We start from the raw sequence: 16649 nt of genomic DNA on the forward strand, positions 1-16649 counted from the left end.
TATTCGATGATGTACTCAGGACACAATGGGATTAAAATAGAACCAAAGCTACGGATAACTAGGAAGTTCACAGCTGCTGTGAAATCAAACAGCATATTTCTTTTGAAAATTTTATTTTTAAAAATCAACATATAATGCGTTAAGTTCAATTATGACATTTTAGAGCAAAGGGTGCTTTTGTGACTCTCTTTCCCTGTCTCCCCCACCTCCTGCCACCCCTGTCACCCTGATAGCCTCCCCACTCTTCCATGTCCCATGTGTCTTTCCACCTGTTCCCCCTCCTTCCTCATCCCCTATTATCACCCTCTCCGTCTCCTCCCTAGATTCTCAGGCTTTGCCCACTCACAGCTGCTTACACGTACATATGTGTACCCTCTAGGTTAGGACCTGAATGCGACAGGAAACATTTTTATCTTTCTGAGTTTGGGTCACCTTGTGAACAGTCTATTTCTAAATAGCCTTTCGTGAAAGAAATTTGAAGGATCTATTTTATTTATTACTTAGTCTCTCTCTTTCTGTGTGTGGGTGTGTGTGTATGCGCACACGAGTGTGCTTGTGTGTGTGTGTGATGTGAGTGTCATTGGATGTATGTGAAGGTCACAACCTTGCCTTCTATGTTGTCTGAGGCAGGTCTCTTGCTGTTTTCTGCTGTGCACCCCAGGCTAGTTGGCCAATGAGAGTCCAGTGATTTTCCTGTCTCCACCCTGCACATTGGAGATAAGGGAGTTGATAATAGAGGCCAATGTCAGCAGAATCACCGGTGTAGTAAATGCTCACTCCCAACTACACGGGACTATAGCAGCTTTTTGCAGTTTTCAAGGGTATTTCGAGTGGGAGGGGTGGCATGTCACATGTCAGGGATGCTACAATTTCAGACATGTACTCCTGCGCCCAGCGTCTGGGGGACCTGGACTCAGACCATCATGCTGTGCGGCAATCGCTTACCTATGGGGCTCTTGCCCCAGTCTGACCCAGTTTATGGAAGGGGACTAGGTGAAAAGAAAGTATCTTTCAACTGCTTTTGTTATAGTTCGGGTTAATGCTCAGCTATGAAGTGTCTCCCCAAAGGGCTCGTGCTGAGGGTTTGGTTCCCGTGCAGTGGAATCGAGAGGTGGGCTTTTTGAAGTGTTGCTTCATAAGGGGCTCTGACCTAATCAGTGGGTTAATCCCTTGATGATTCCTGTTTGGACAGTATTCACGGGTGGTGGGAGCTGGCTAGATGAAGCTGATCACAGGTGGCAGACCTATAAAGGATGTACAACCCCCAGACACTTCCTGTTTCTCCTCTCTCGTCTTTCTGGCCTCTGAGCCTCAGGCTCCTGCCTCAATGAGGTTTCTGTCTTGTCTCAGGCACAGAGAAAGGAATCCAGCCAACCAACCATGGACCTCCGAAGCCGCGAGTTGAGCCAACCCTATGTCTTTGAAGGTGCTCCTGCTGGGTGTTTTGCTACAGCACGGGGAGACTGAGTACCGTGAGAGCGGCAGATGTTTTCACTGAGGGCTTTGTGGGTCTGGGGTCTCTACTCAGCGTTGCCACGCGGCACGCAAGGACTTTACTAGGAACTAAAGCACCGCTACAGCAAAATACCTGACAAAAGCAACTGCGGCAGGCAGGGTTTGTTTCGGTGCACAGTTCAAGGACACAGTTCAGCGCGGTGGTGTAGTGGCAGTGGGAGGAGCTTGAGGTGGCAGTCACATCCGGTCACGTGGCATCTGCACTCAGGATGCGGGGAGAAGTGAACTGGCATGCTCAGCTTGCTCTTTCCTTTCATTCGGCCGGGGACTCCAGGCCATTGGAAGATGCCATCCATAGTTAGGGTTCTACCTCAATCAACAGTCTGGAAAAATCCCAGACAGCTGTGCCCAGAGGTTTGGCTCTTTTATAATTCCAGGTTCTCTAAGTTTAAAGCCAAGGCTAACCATCTTAGGAAGCCTTGTGAAATGTGTGAATGAAGAGGTGTGGTTGGTTTCAGCAAAGCTTTATTTACACACAGGTGCAGGCCAGGTTTGTACATGGGCTGTTGCTGGCTGACCTGTGACCTCTTGTTGGCTGGTTAAACCGGGCCACTGACTGCTTGTGTTTCAGCTGCATGAGTGGCCCACACATTACCTGCTGACATTCCATTTGGAAAGGCCTCGTCAAGTACGGGACATGACTGCAAAGGAGGCTGGGAAATTTGCCTCTGGTTTCAAATACTCAGTGTAGGAGAAGAGGCAAATGACATGTTGGGAAACAGTCATTTCTACCACATCAAAGAGAAATGCCTCCAAGGGCAGTACAGGCAACGACAGCGTCAAGCCTTGGACCTTCAATAGGAACAGCTTACCCAGCCACCACACACAAAGAGAGGCGCCTGGCAGAGGGAGTGGCTTTGAGGACTGGGGAGATGGTGGAGTTGAGAAAGTACTTGCCAGGAAAACATGGGGACTCGAGTTCCATCCTCTGCACCTGTGCTGGGGAGGCAGAGGCAGGAGGATCGTTGGACCTAGCTGGCCAGCTAGCCTAGTCTGCTTGGGAGTTCCAGTTTAAGTGAGAGACCCTGTCTGAAAAAACCAGGTAGATACAGATCCAGGAACCACACTTCAGGCTGACCTCTGGTCTCCGCACATATACCTATGTACTCTTGTCTATTCCTGACATGTGAACATGCCACCCTTCCCCCACAAAATATCCTTGAAAACTGCAAAAAGCTGCTGTAGTCCCATGTAGTTGGGAATAAGCATTTACTACCTGGTGATTCTGCAAACATTGGCACTTTTACTACTATTATTATTATTGTTATCATCATCGTCATCGTCATCTTCCTCCTCACCACGTGGCGCATAACAATGAGACATCAGTGTTGGCCATGTTTGATGCCTCTTGCCAAGCACTGCCTGGTGTGCATTTAACACCCGGAAAACGTTATCTTCTGATTATTGCTGGCTTCCTCCCCAGCATCACATTGTCTCCTTTAGTTCCTCTACTCCCACTACGTGGGTACCAATGCAGAGACAAGGAAACTGCATCGCAGCAGTGATGAGCAAAGGAGGGGGTGTTTCTGCTCCGGTTTGCCACCTCCGTGAGTGGGCGGGGCCTGAAGCAGATAGGAAGCATCCCACCATGCCTGCATCACTCTCAAGAGAGGGCTGGAGAGATGGCTCAGCAGGTAAAGGTGCATTTGATCCCTGGGACCCACGTGGTGGAAGGAGAGAACTGACTCCTGCAAGTTGTCCTCTGACTGCCTCATGACCACCTGGGGCAAGTGTGAGGCTACACACACACACACACACACACACACACACACACATACACACACACACACACACACACACACACACACACACACTATTAAACAAACAAATACTATTTCAAAAAATTAAAAAGAAAGGGCCTTGCATAGTGCTCCGGGTAAATTTTTTAATCTTCCGTGCAGATCTTGCTTCCAAGCATGCATGCCCAAGGATCTCAACTTTCAGAGCACGTGGGCAGGTATCAGAGGAACTAGCCACCCACCTCGGACATCTAGGATTTCACTAGTTGATTATTTTGCATGGAAATGTGCCGAAACTATCAATATCGTGTTGTTGATAAGAGAAAGAAATCGGGTTTGTCACAGGTAATTATTTCTGAGTGTGTACTGGGTATGAGATCCTGCTCCTGCAAGGACAAACCATTCCTTCTGCTCTGCACACAGGCTGGCATGGGCCCTGGTCTATGGCGCTCATGGATGGTCATCAGTGCTGGGGTTATCAGGATTTCTTTGCTTCATCCTAGCTTATGGTATAAATCAGAACAGGAAAGTTTTAAGAATGAACATGGGGGCTGGGGAGATGACTCAGTGGATAAAGAGCTCACTGCATAAGCAGGAGGACCTGAGTTTGATCCCCAGAAACCAGGGTGGAGTAGTGAACGATTATGATGCTGGCTCTGGGGAGACAGAGTCAGGCAGGCTCTTGGGCTTGCTGGCCAGCCAGCCTGGCACAGTTGGTCAGCGCCAGGCCAGTGAGAGATTCTGTTTCCAACAACAGCCAACATCAGAGGTTGACCTCTGGCCTCCACATGCGTGTGCAGACACATGCATGCATGTAAGCATGCACACATGCAAGTATGTGGAGACAGTGATGACAGAGTGGGCAGTGGCAGGTGGAATGGCTGAAGCACACATGCTCCAAGTATTTGGGCGTCACAGAAGATGCTCTGGGCCTTAGCCTGGGCCCTGCCTCGTTCACATCTCCTGTTCTCACGTTTGCTGCTGGCTCTCTAGCTCAACTTAAGGACACATGTTAGATGCCAATTAATAAAAGGAAATGCAAGTGCCTTGCTTCTAGCTTATATTTCTTGTATGCATGTGAGTGTGTGTGCATGTGATATATGTATCCACGTGTAGATGTGTCTGTGTGTATGTACGGAGCTCAGAGGTCACTGCCTGAAGTTTTCCTCCATTTCTCTCTCTCTCTCTCTCTCTCTCTCTCTCTCTCTCTCTCTCTCTCTGTCTCTTTTGAGACAGGCTCCTTCACTGAACCTGGAGCGCCCTGATTCAGCTGACTGCCTGCCCTGTAAGTATCAAGGATCTACCTGCCTCCTTGACCTCAGCCTCAGCCTGGGGTTACAGGTGTGTGCTAATTAAGCCCACAGCTGGCTTAATTTTTTTTTTTAAGTTAAGAGTATTTGCTTGTGTGTCCGATGTGCACTGTGTGTGTGTGGTGCCCACAGAGGCCAGGGGAAGGTTGAGAGTTGCCATGCGGGTGCTGGGAATCAAACCTGCAAGAGCAACCAGTGCCCTTAACCTCGGAGTTACCGCTCCAGCCCCACGTCTGGCTTTGTGTGTGTGCTGAGGATCTGAAGTTGGTCTTTACGCGTGGGTGGCGAGTACATGGCTAGCTAGCACCTTCCCCACTCCTCACATCTTTAGGCATTCAGGGTGGGCTCTTCTGCACTCTGAGCCAAGTGTCACGCTCCCCAGTGGCACAGTTGGGCACCAGCCTTACCTGATCCTTTAGGGGAGACCCTCAGGGCCATGTGTGTTTCCACAATCCCTCACGGCACCTCACATGGAATACAACACCTCACCCAAAGCCCCGAAGATAAAGCTGGAAGATACCTCTCCGTGGTTTCCAGTCTGTCTTCCTCTGGCAAGCCATCCAGTGGGGCAGGGACATTGATAGGCAGCATCCCGGTGCCGTACCAGTCACTCCTGTGGGAGAGGACACAAACAGTGAGCACTACAGACGCATCAGCTCCCACGGGCTTTGTGTGACACAGGCTCTCAGACTTGCCACTTAGCTGAGGGCGACCTTGACCTGATGAACTTTTGCCTCTACCTCTCCAGTTCTGGGATTACAGGTGTGTGGCGTGGTACTATGCCTGGTTTATGCTGTGTTGGGGATGGAGGCCAGGGATTTGTGCATGTTAGGCAAGCACTCGACCAACTGAGCCACATCCCCAGCCCCTAGAATTTATATATATTCATATTATGTGTGTTATATATCATGGTGTGCAGTGTCTGCATATGTATATGCATGTTTGCATGCGTGGGTGTGGATCTGCATGCATGTGGAGCCCAGGGGTTGATTTCTGTGCCATCTTTTGCCACCCTCTACCTTATAGACTCAGGCAGGATCTCACTGAACCCAGCGCTCACTGATCTGACTAGCCTAGCTAGCCAGTTTCCTTGGGGGAATCCCTGCCTCAGCCTCCCAAGTTGCTGGGATTACAGGCACACACTATCTTGCTGAGCATTTTCATGGGTGCTGGAGATCTGAACTCTTGTCCTGATATTTGCATGACAAACACCTTACCCCGTGAGCCATCTTCCCAGCCTCTAGAAAAATAACATTATTTAAAAGGCCTTGAGTATGGAGGATGTTAAAATAGTTGTGAAAAGGAGAATTTAAAAAGGTTTTGAGTTTGGAATACACATGGGTAATCTGCATATTGAAAATAACATTAAGTCAGTAAGAAAGGGAAATTATGAAACTGAAACAGTTAATTTCATAATCACAGTAGAGAGGGAGGAAGAAAAAGAAGGACTGCAGAGAGATTAGTGGTTAAGAGTCCTTCCAGAGGACCTGAATTCAGATCCCAGCACCCAAGATGGGTGACTCACAACTGCCTATAGCTCCAGTTCCAGGGAATCTGACACCCTCTTCTGGATACTGTAGGCACATTCCCCACACAGACAAGCACATGTACATATAATCAAACAAAACAAATCTTTTTTTAAAAAAAAGAAGTGGGGAGAAGGGGAGAGAAAGACAACAAAACAACCCAGTAATGCACGTGGCGTGTGACGCTGCCCACCAGTAGGGCACGTGGAGTGTGACGCTGCCCACACAGCACAGACTTGGGCGGGGTGAGAGCAATAGGAAACTCCAAGTGCCTCTGGCTTTATTCTTTGCTCATCAGCATCAGCATGCTTATGCACGAGGCAGTTCTGAGACCGTTCAGGTGTGCTGTTCTCTTCTAGATTACTTTTGGTCATAGCAACAGAAAAGTACCCAACTCCTCCTCCTCCTCCTTTTCCTCCTCCTCCTTTTCCTCCTCCTCCTCTTCCTCTTCCTCCTCCTCCTCCTCTTCTTCTTCTTCTTCTTCTTCTTCTTCTTCTTCTTCTTCTTCTCCTTCTTCCTCTCTCTCTCTCTCTCTCTCTCTCTCTCTCTCTCTCTCCACACATACACAGTCAAATTGCTAAAAAGTTTCTTTAGTAGTTGAAGCAATTATTCGGCCAGTAAAGTGTTTATCATGTAAGCATGAGGACCCGAGTTCGGATTCCCAGTACCCACCTAAAAACCTGGACATGAGCCTGTAGACCCATGGAGAAAAAAGAACCCTGGGGGCTCACAAGCCAGCCAATGTAGTCCAGTCAGGGAATTCCAAGTTCAGTGAGGCACCCTATCTTAAAATATACGTGGAGATAGATTGAGGAAGACAGGAGACGTCAACCTTTGATGTCCACAGGCACATGCACACATGTGAACACAAACACACAAAATATGAAAGGGCAGAGAGCAAGCATAACTTGTGGACTGGGATCGCAAAGCATCGGAGTGAAGTTGTTACTTCTAAGATCTATACACCAACTCAGGTGTGTTTCTATGTGCCTATGTGTATCTTCATACAGCAAGCATGTTTCGTGTGTTCTGCAGCTTTGTCTGTTTGATAGTTTCTGATACCACCTCCTCTACAGCAGCCATTTGTACACTTGCACACCCCTCCCCCACTTGAGACACGCTGGCCTCCTCCTCCCAGAGGTTAATCCTGCTACCGGCTTCTGACAAAGATCCCAGGTCCTTTCCTGTGGGGGTGGCTATTTTTACTTTTTGTGTGAGTGTGTGTGTGCACACGAGTACAGCATCCATGGAGACTAGAAGGCAGCATGGAACTCCTGGAGCTGGAGTTAGTGGCATAGATGTTGGGAACCGAACTCGTGTCCTCTGGAAGAGCAGATCCGGCCCTTAACCTCCAAGCCAAGTGGAAAATTCCACCCAAACAGTAGAACCTGTGTAATCAGAGCGATTCTTGTCCAGAAAGGGATGGAGATGTGGGAACTGGACCACTTTCCAGCATCTACACTGGTCTGAGATGATGAAATGGTAGCAAACAAGAGACTTTCATGGAATAAAAATGTAAAATCCAGGCCGGGTGGTGGTGGCTCATGCCTTTAATCCGAGCACTCTGGAGGCAGAGGCAGGCGGATCTCTGTGAGTTTGAGGCCAGCCTGGTCTACAAGAGCAAGTTCCAGGACAGTCAGAGCTACACAGAGAGACCCTGTCTTAAAAAAAAGGAAAGAAAGGGAAAGGAAAGAAAAGGAAAGAAAGACAAAGAAGAGCAAAGCCTCACTAGGATCAGGCAAAGGAAAGGAGTGCCAGCTTGCGCCTCCATCCACATGTGGACACAGGCAAGCAAGACGGCTCTGCCACTAAGCCTGATGTCATAAGCTTGGTTCCTGGGACCCGCATGGCGGGAAGAGAGAACAGACATGGCCTGAATGCACCCGTACTCACACACACATGTACATAAAATAAAGAAGAAGACCCTGTCTGTGAACCAGAAAGTCATCCCTACTAGACACACAATCTGCATGGTGCCTTGACTTAGGAGAAATATGCACACTGTTTATAGCCTTTAGCTGTAGCCCCCTGAGCAGGTTAATACAGAAGAGAATTACCGTTATTATTTGTAACTGCTTTCAGAAACAACAGCCTGATCTTCAATCCAACAACTGGTATAAACCCGAAATAGGAAAATAAAGATTTTTTTTTTTTCTTTTGAGACAGGTTCTCAGGTAGCCCAGGCCTGTGTAGCTGAGAATGATGTAGAACTCCTGATTCTCCTGCTTCCACTTCCCGGTGCTGAGATTACAGAGGTGCACCACCTGGTCCGGTTTCTACACTGCTGGGGACGGAGCCCAAGGCTTTGTGTGGTTACACCTGTACTCCACCGGTGCGGTGCACCCCGCTCAGCTCTGCTCCTGGGTTTTGAGCTGTTAGGCAGTGGCTGTTTGCGTTGGAACAAACTTGCCCGACAGAGCATTGAGACACAGAAACTGAAGGCAAAAAGTCATGGCGGGAGGTTTTCATTGATATAGCCTTTATGTTTACTGCATGGCTATTCGGGACCAAGACAACCCCTCCTGACTTTCCACTAACAGAACAGCCCTGGGCGATGTTTCCAAGGACGTCACTTTGGAAAAATGAACTGGCTAATTTTTAACACTTGGAGTCTATGCGCGTTAAAAGTGGGTGCGCTGGAGTCCGAACACAACCCAGGCCCAGCAGAGTCTCTTTTACTGATCTCATGTGCCATTTTCCCCCACGGTAGGAGCGAGGTGCCGGGCAAGAACTTTACTCCTGAGTTATGTCCCAGCTACTGAACGAGGTTTGTCAGCCCTTCCTGGGCGTGCATGGGAGGAGTACTTGGTTGTTGACTGATGTAGGAAGACCCAGCCCCTTGGGGGTAGCACCATTCCACGGGCAGCAGGTACTGAACTGTGTCAGAGGAGAAAGCTAGCTGAGAACAGGCAAGCGGGGATTCTGTTGCTGCAGAAGTGATTGACGCTCAAGTGTCTGCCATGACTTCCCTGTGATGACAGACTACAAGCTGGGACTGTGAGCCAAACAAACCCTTTCTTCTCTACGCTGCATTTTGTTGGGGTATTCTATCACAGCAACAGGAATGAAACCAAAACAATGGGTCAATTTGAAAATTCCCAGTCTTCCTGCAAAATGAGTTGGGGGGGGGGGGGGGGCCGGTGGCGGCTGATGCTGCCATCTAGTGGTGAGAGTTGATTGCAGTTTTATGAACCTGGTAGAAAGAAGTTACCAAAAGCAAGCACCAGACAGATTCTTTTTTTTTGGTTTCGAACTCACAGAGATCCGCCTGCCTCTGCCTCCCAAGTGCTGGGATTAAAGGCGTGTGCCACCACCGCCCAGCTACCAGACAGATTCTAAATACTTCCTCATACAACCATTTCAACAGCCCAGTGACGCTGTCGTCATGGTCCCTGAGGAAGATGCTACATCAGGGCTGGGGGAGGGATGACTCAAAGTGCTTGCTGAGAAAGTTTATGGACCCAAATTTGATCCCCAAACCTGAGTTCTAGCCCAGAACACACTAAAGAAAGCTGGGTTTGGTGGGAACACCTGTAATCCCAAGAGGAAGAAGCAGACACAGGAGGCTCCCTCGGCCTCATGGCTGGCTAGCTTAGTGATATCAGCTATCTCCAGTGCTAATGAAAGAAAAACCTTGGAGTTTCTGATGAAGAACACTCAAGATTGTCTTCTGGCCTCCATAAGCATGTGCACACATGGACGTGTGTACCTGCACACAGGTACACACATACACACACTTACATGCACGCATGCACGCGCACATGCACACACACTTGCACATGCTCTCATGCACCATGAATATTTCAAAAAGAAAGATTCTTCAAAAAGAAAAAAACAGACCATGACTATTTCAGCAGAATTATATGATCAGTTAGTTCTCCTGTGCTGAAACACCGCTGATTAGCTAGACTGCATTGCTTTTAAAAAGTGTGTGGTTTTGGTTTTGTTTTGTTTTTTCCAAGACAGGGTTTCTCTATGTATCCCTGGCTGTCCTGGAACTTGCTCTATAGACCAGGCTGGCCTCGAACTCACAGAGATCCACCTGCCTCTGCCTCCTGAGTGCTGGGATCAAGGGCATGTGCCACCACTGCCCAGCTACAAAGTGTGTCTTGATTAAGATAAAGTCAAACTCTGAAAACCAGCTGTCCATCATCATAGCTCCATGACAGGCAAGCCCTCCGTCGTGTTTTGAAAGTACAACTTGAAAGTGCAAACCCTCAGGAGGCCAGCAGTCTCCCAGCCTCTGGAATCTGAAGTGTACCCCTCCCCGCTGGGAGGCCAGCAGTCCCCAGCCTCTGGGATCTGCAGTGCAAATCCCCGGGAGGCCAGCAGTCCCCCAGCCTCTGGAATCTGCAGTGTACCCCCTTCCCCCTGAGAGGCCAGCAGTCCCCCAGCCTCTGGGATCTGCAGTGCAAACCCCAGGGAGGCCAGCAGTCCCCAGCTTACTTTTGAGTGTTTTCAGTCCTCGAAGAGTCAGACAAGGAGGAGAACACCAGGGGCTGGAACCTCTTCCAGTTCATGATTCCAGGAATTATATCCTGTGATGAAAGTTGGCACAGGGGCAGGGCATGAAGAGAAAAGGTTAGGTGGCTGGGAGAGTTGATGCCAGCTGTTGACTTGACAGCATCTAGAGTCACTGAAGAGACAAACCTCTGCCACTGTCTCTGAGGATTTTTTTTTTTTTTTTGATTTTTCAAGACAGGGTTTCTCGGTAGCTTTGAAGCTTGTCCTGGAAACTAGCTCTTGTAGACCAGACTCACAGAAATATGCCTGCCTCTGCCTCCTGAGTGCTGGGATTAAAGGCGTGTGCCACCACTGCCCGACTAGTCTCTGAGGATTTTTAAACACTGCATTAGCCCATGCTGACTGTGGGCGACACCATCCCATGGGCTGGAGTCCCAGACTGAACAAAAAGGAGAAAGTGAGCTGAGCACAGCGTCATCTCTCTGCTTCCTGGCTGTGGTGCCATGGGAACCAGCTGCCTCATCTCCTGCCACCAAGCCTCCCTTCATTGAGTTGCTTTTGCCACCTTTTGTTAGAGGACCAAGAAAGCATAGTAACATAGTGGGAAGATGTCTTAGAGAGCCTCCATTCATTCAGCTGACCGTTTCTAAGTTCCACAAGTTAGGTCCAGTGTATCATTTCATTAAGCCCGACTGACTTCCCCTAAAGCCAAGACAGCTGCTGCAGTTACAGGGTGTGTGATGGTGGCCGAGGGCAGATGGGGTCTTCCAGTCCGTCTGGATGGCCAGAAGTGATGCTAAAGCAACATTCAAGGAGGATGGGTAGCACTCTGGCAGGGAGAACAGTGCAGCGGAATGCAATATAATGGAACCATTAGGTCACCAGTAGTTCAGCTAAGTGGAGCCGCTCTGTGGGTAATGGATACACACTGAGGATGTGTGTGTGTGTGCATGTGTGCATGCGTGATGCCCGAGGCCAATGTCCCTGTCTTCCTCAATCAAGAGACAGCATTGCTCATGGAACCTGGAGCTTGCAGTTTCTGCAAGACTGGCTAGCCAATAATCTCCAGGGGTCGCCTGCTTTCATATCCCTGGCGTGGGGATTACATGTCTGTGGCATTATGCCAGGATTTATGTGGGTGCTGGAGATTTGAACTCAGGTCCTCATGCTCATGAGGCTTAGCCATCTCCATAGCTCCCTGACCTACTGAGGTGTTCCAAGTTGGATCGGAATTTTCTGTGGCATCCTGGAGGCTGTGGCAGTAGTGAATCACGGCAGGAATAGGAGGGGAAGAATGAGGCTGGTGGCATAAGGGGACGTTTCTGAGTTGGGAGATCAAGGACTGTGTGAGTTCTGTGCCTGGAACAAAAGGGCAAGTGGTTGACATTTATAGACTTGGGGGTCCAGACTTAAGAGGAGACCAGAGCCTGGAGCCATAGTACCACACAACTATTTTCTTATGGCCAAAATATTAACAAGTGATCATTTCCCTCTCTAAGTCAAAATGAGTGAGGTGTTGGCAAAAGGGCAGCAGACAGCAGAAGGCGGATGGAGAGGGACAATGGCAGAACTGAGAATAGGCCTGTCTCCTCCACAGTTAGAGTGTGAGGACTGTGGTCTCCATTCTTGGTCCATGGCTAAGGCTATAAGCTTTCTTTTCCTTGTTTAAATTGCATCTATTTATTTTGAACATTTGTGTACATACATATGTGTATGCGTGTGCACATGGGTACACGTGTTTATTTGCATGTGTGTGCATGAATGTGTGAGTGTGCGTGTGCGTGTGCTTGTGTATGCATGTGCATGTTTGTGTTCTGTGCCTGTATATCTGTGTGTGTGCTTTCGTGTGTGCACACAAGTTGTCAGAGGGCTACATGCACAAGTCAGCACTCTCCTTGGTCTCTTTCTACCATGTGGGTCCCAGGGTTTGAACTCAGATCCTCAGACTTGGTAGCAGGCACCTTTACTCACTCAAAGCCCAGTCTTCTTTCTCTCAGTTCCCACTGTGCCCACTCTCCCTGGCCCCTGCCCGTCCCCACAGTCCAAGGCCAGCTCTGCCGAGGCTGACATTACCGTATGATGGAGAAACTGCTTTTGAGTGAGAGGAATGCTGGACCCTCTGTGGGACTCATGGGTGAACTTGTACTTGGGGTGAGAGCACAGATGGTAATCTATCAGCGTTTCTGCATAGGTCAGAGGATGCTTCACGGAAAACATTCCTGGGCTGGGATTCTGTGGACGAGAAGGAGACCAGATTAATGGTGCTTCCATATCAGGCTTGGGATAGGCGTCAGCAGCGCTCTCTGTGGCTCCCATTAGCACTAACAATGGGGATGCATGTCAGCTCTTCTAGCAAACTGGGCACAGGGGCAGAGCCTCAGGTTGGCCCATCTTTCCAACATCCCCATCTTCATGTATGCATTTTCTACCTTAAAGGCTTCATTAGATGCCATTTAGATCTGCTGACTTCATGAGGAAGAAAATGTCACTGGAATCACAGTTTGGAACTGCTTCTAGTCACGATCAATGAGGGGTTATTAAATAAGCAAACTGGGTTTAAAGAGCAAATCCATTTCTGAGTCTGCCTCAGTTTCTTTTCCTCCTGTGATAAAATACTCCGGCAAAGCAGCTTAGGTAAGAGAGGGTTCTGGCTCCCAGTCTGCCATGGTGGGGAAGCTGGCATGGAGGGGGCTCAAGCAGTTGCTGTCATAGCATCCAGAATCAGAAGGCAGAGGGTGGGGAATGCTCCACTAACCTGAAATGCCGAAGAGAAAGCATCCCAGGGCTGGGGATGTAGCTGTTAGCCCAGGACTTGCTTGGTTCAATCCCCAGCACCACATAAAAATGGATGCGGTATAGTGTACCAGCAATCCTAGTACCAGTAGAGGCAGGAGAGTTACAAATTCAAGGTCATTCTTGGCTGCATAGTGAGTTTGACACCGTCCTGGGCTAGGAGACACTGTTTTTAAAAAATGGGGCTGGATTTCTTTGCTTTGTGTTTAGAAACCACGTATGAGTGAGTACATGTGATAATTGTCTTTCTGTGTCTGGGTAACATACATAGATCTAATCTACATGGGAAGTAGAATAAGACAAGATCTCCTGAGTAAACTGGGAGCATGGGGCCTTGGGAGAGGGTTGAAGGGGAGGGGAGAGGCAGGAAGGAGAGCAGAGAAAAATGTAGAACTCAATAAAAATCAATAAAATAAAGAAGAAAGAAAAAAACCCAAGAGCCCCCCCCCCCCCAAAAAAAAGAAATGGGGCTTGAGAAAAGACTCAGGGGTTAAGAGTGCTTCTTGCTTTATCATGAAGACTGGAGTTCAAATCCCAGCATCCATGTTTGATGACTCACAATCACTGGAACTCCAGGTCCAAGGAATCTGATACTCTCTCTTTTCCCCACCCCCTGGCACACATACAGATAAATAAAAAAGTAAACATAAATATTTAGTAAAGAAAAATTTAATTACAAATGATGGAGGAGTTACTTTCATTGGTTAATAAAGAAACTGCCTTGGCCCATTTGATAGGCCAGCCCTTAGGTGGGTGGAGTAGACAGAACAGAATGCTGGGAGGAAGTGAGGCAATCACCATGCCTCTCCTCTCTGGGTCAGATGTAATGGAGCCAGCCGCCAGGTCAGACATGCTGAATCTTCGTGGTGCTACACAGATTATTAGAAACGGGTTAATCAAGATGTGAGAATTAGCCAATAAAAGGCTAGAACTAATGGGCCAGGCAGTGTTTAAATGAATACAGTTTGTGTGTTGTTATTTCAGGGCATAAGCTAACCAGGCGGCCAGGAGCTGGGTGGCAGGAAGCGGCCTGCCGCTCCATCTACATACAAAAACTAAAACAAAAAAGACCATATTTTCAAGTCATGGTTCCGTTTTCATGTAGGGCAATTGCTGAAATAAGGGACGCAGAGCACAGGCGTCTGCCAACTGGTACTTACAAAAATATACAGCGGGTCGTATTCCACAGACATGGCTAAGCCCTCTGGAGCCTTCATACTCAAGATGGAAGGCTTGGCTGAGAGCAGTGTGGTGTCCTGCTTGGGTAGAGTGATGATGGTGGTAACTTCATCCTGTGTAAAGACCAAGAGTGGCTTGCTAGTCTTACTTCCTTCTTAAAGAGTACTTATTTTGCTTTATGTGCATGAATGTTTGCCTGGTGTACACGCGCCATGTGCATGCCTGTTAGATCCTATGGAACTGGGATTATAGATGGCTCAGTGGTGAAAATTGAACCTGAGTTCTCTTCAAGAGCAAAAACTGCTCTTAACTACTTAGTCATCCCTCCAATTCAATGACCTGTCATTCTTAATGGTAGGACATGAGTCGTGAGAGGAGTTCGTGAAGTTGCCAATGCATTACCTCAGCACCTTGTTTCAGAGGTCGAGCAAGTTTCTGAATTCTGTAATTTGTTGAGGACTTGTTGACAGAAAATGGTTCATATCCCTTGACTTTGTATATCTGAGGAACCTGAAAATGAAAGAAGACAACAAATTGGTGACACTTAAAAGCCTGCTTTGTATAGCTATCCTGGAGGAAGTCTCACTGAGGTTCAGGTAGTAAATGAAACTCACAAGTCTCAAGAAGTCCCTGAAACTTACAAGATTCACAAAAATCTCCTCTCCAAGGTGAACAGTTACTGGGGATAGGAGACTCTCTGATTAACTGAGCTGCCTGCAAATTGTCCAGGGTGCTTCAGAGATGCAACTTTAGTGAATCCTCACCCATGACATTGTGGGGTTTCAGTGATGCAGCTGGCTTTGAATCATCCATGTTCCTATGTGGATCCCCTCACCTATGCACCTGTAAGCAATTCCAATAAACATTCTGGATCATTAAACTAGACTGGGGAAATAATTTCTTTGGTCTGACATCAGTGCCTTATCTAGGGTGAACAGACATTGGTAGTTCCCACAAGAACCCATTGCTGTTTGGTAGGATTAATGTCTTAATGATTGTTGCCTAACAGGACCAGTCCTGAGCCTCGTTCTGAGTCCTAGCACAAGTCAGCATTTATTTTCTCATGACAAATAACTTCATTGGTGACATACATAAACGTATGTTTACTTTCAAAAGCACCAGTGGTCTTAGACTTCAAGGAAGGCTGACTAGCCAGGCTGTGGTGGCTCATGCCATAAATCCCAGCTCTTGGGAGCCAGAGGCGGGTGGATTTCCGAGTTCAAGGCCAGCCTGTTTTACAAAGTGAGTTAAAGGGCAGCCAGGGCGACACAGAGAAATCCTGTCTTAAGACCACAAAAGAAAGAAAAGAAAAAAAAAAGGAAAAGAAAGGCTGACTAACTTGCCTCCTATGGTTTCTAACAGCTGCTGAGCCACTGTTTCCTACATGCACAATATATACTGTCCCCACAAGAATGTACATATTCACATTAGAAAAAAGAACCTGAGGTGTGCTCAACACACCTTCAAATAAGAGAGCAAATACAATGTGCCATTATATATAAGCTAGAACTGAGTAATACTAACAAAATAGTGTAATTCAAATTTAAGCATATTTGCTCTCTTTGTAAGGAACCTGAGGGCCAGCTAGATGGCTCGGTGTGTTAAGGTACTTGTCATCAGGATTGATGACCAGATTCAATTTCTAGGACAGAAGTAACCCCCAAAAGTTGTTCCCTGACTTTCATACAGGCACTGTGGCATGTGTGCCTTCCCAATGACAGATACGTGATAGACGGACAGGCAGATAGGTGATAGAAGACAGCCATAAGCAACCAGAATAATTTATGTCATGCGTAGCTCTCACCTTTAAAGTGAAGTAGGAATAATTGTGCTTGATTTGAACTTCTGAATTTTTAATTGGGACTGGTCCAAGGCTATCAATAGCCTACATGGGAAAATGAAAAGAAAAACATAGAAGGATAGGTAAACATCTGTGAGCATAAACAGCTGTGTGTGTTTTCCATCTTGTTTTGTAATATTACCCGAATAATTCTATGCTTCAAACTGCTCTTCCTGTGGCCATAGTTGCTATCTGAGCTGTGGGCACAAAGGCAACTCCTCCCGCATGTCTCTTTGTGTGTGAATCTTATGGGCTCTCATGGAGGCTGCAACAGGTCCTTCTG

The 16649-nt window shown here is 47.8% G+C and overlaps 1 protein-coding gene across 1 annotated transcript in view; it reads right to left on the reverse strand.

The window, feature by feature from the left end:
* The window catches only part of Cfap221 (cilia and flagella associated protein 221), a 75178-nt gene that overhangs the window by 2981 nt on the left and 55548 nt on the right, over window positions 1–16649 (reverse strand). The window contains exons 17-22 of the mRNA XM_041649211.1: window positions 16331–16411; window positions 14929–15036; window positions 14508–14639; window positions 12628–12786; window positions 10537–10628; window positions 5085–5177 (exon numbers count right to left, since the gene is read on the reverse strand). Coding sequence (XP_041505145.1) covers window positions 5085–5177; window positions 10537–10628; window positions 12628–12786; window positions 14508–14639; window positions 14929–15036; window positions 16331–16411 — 665 coding nt within the window. The remainder of the gene's footprint in view (window positions 1–5084; window positions 5178–10536; window positions 10629–12627; window positions 12787–14507; window positions 14640–14928; window positions 15037–16330; window positions 16412–16649) is intronic.

Source organism: Microtus oregoni, unplaced genomic scaffold (assembly GCF_018167655.1).
Source record: "Microtus oregoni isolate MIOR12 unplaced genomic scaffold, Mior012 000003F_ref0000135, whole genome shotgun sequence".
In the NCBI taxonomy this organism is placed as follows: domain Eukaryota; kingdom Metazoa; phylum Chordata; class Mammalia; order Rodentia; family Cricetidae; genus Microtus; species Microtus oregoni.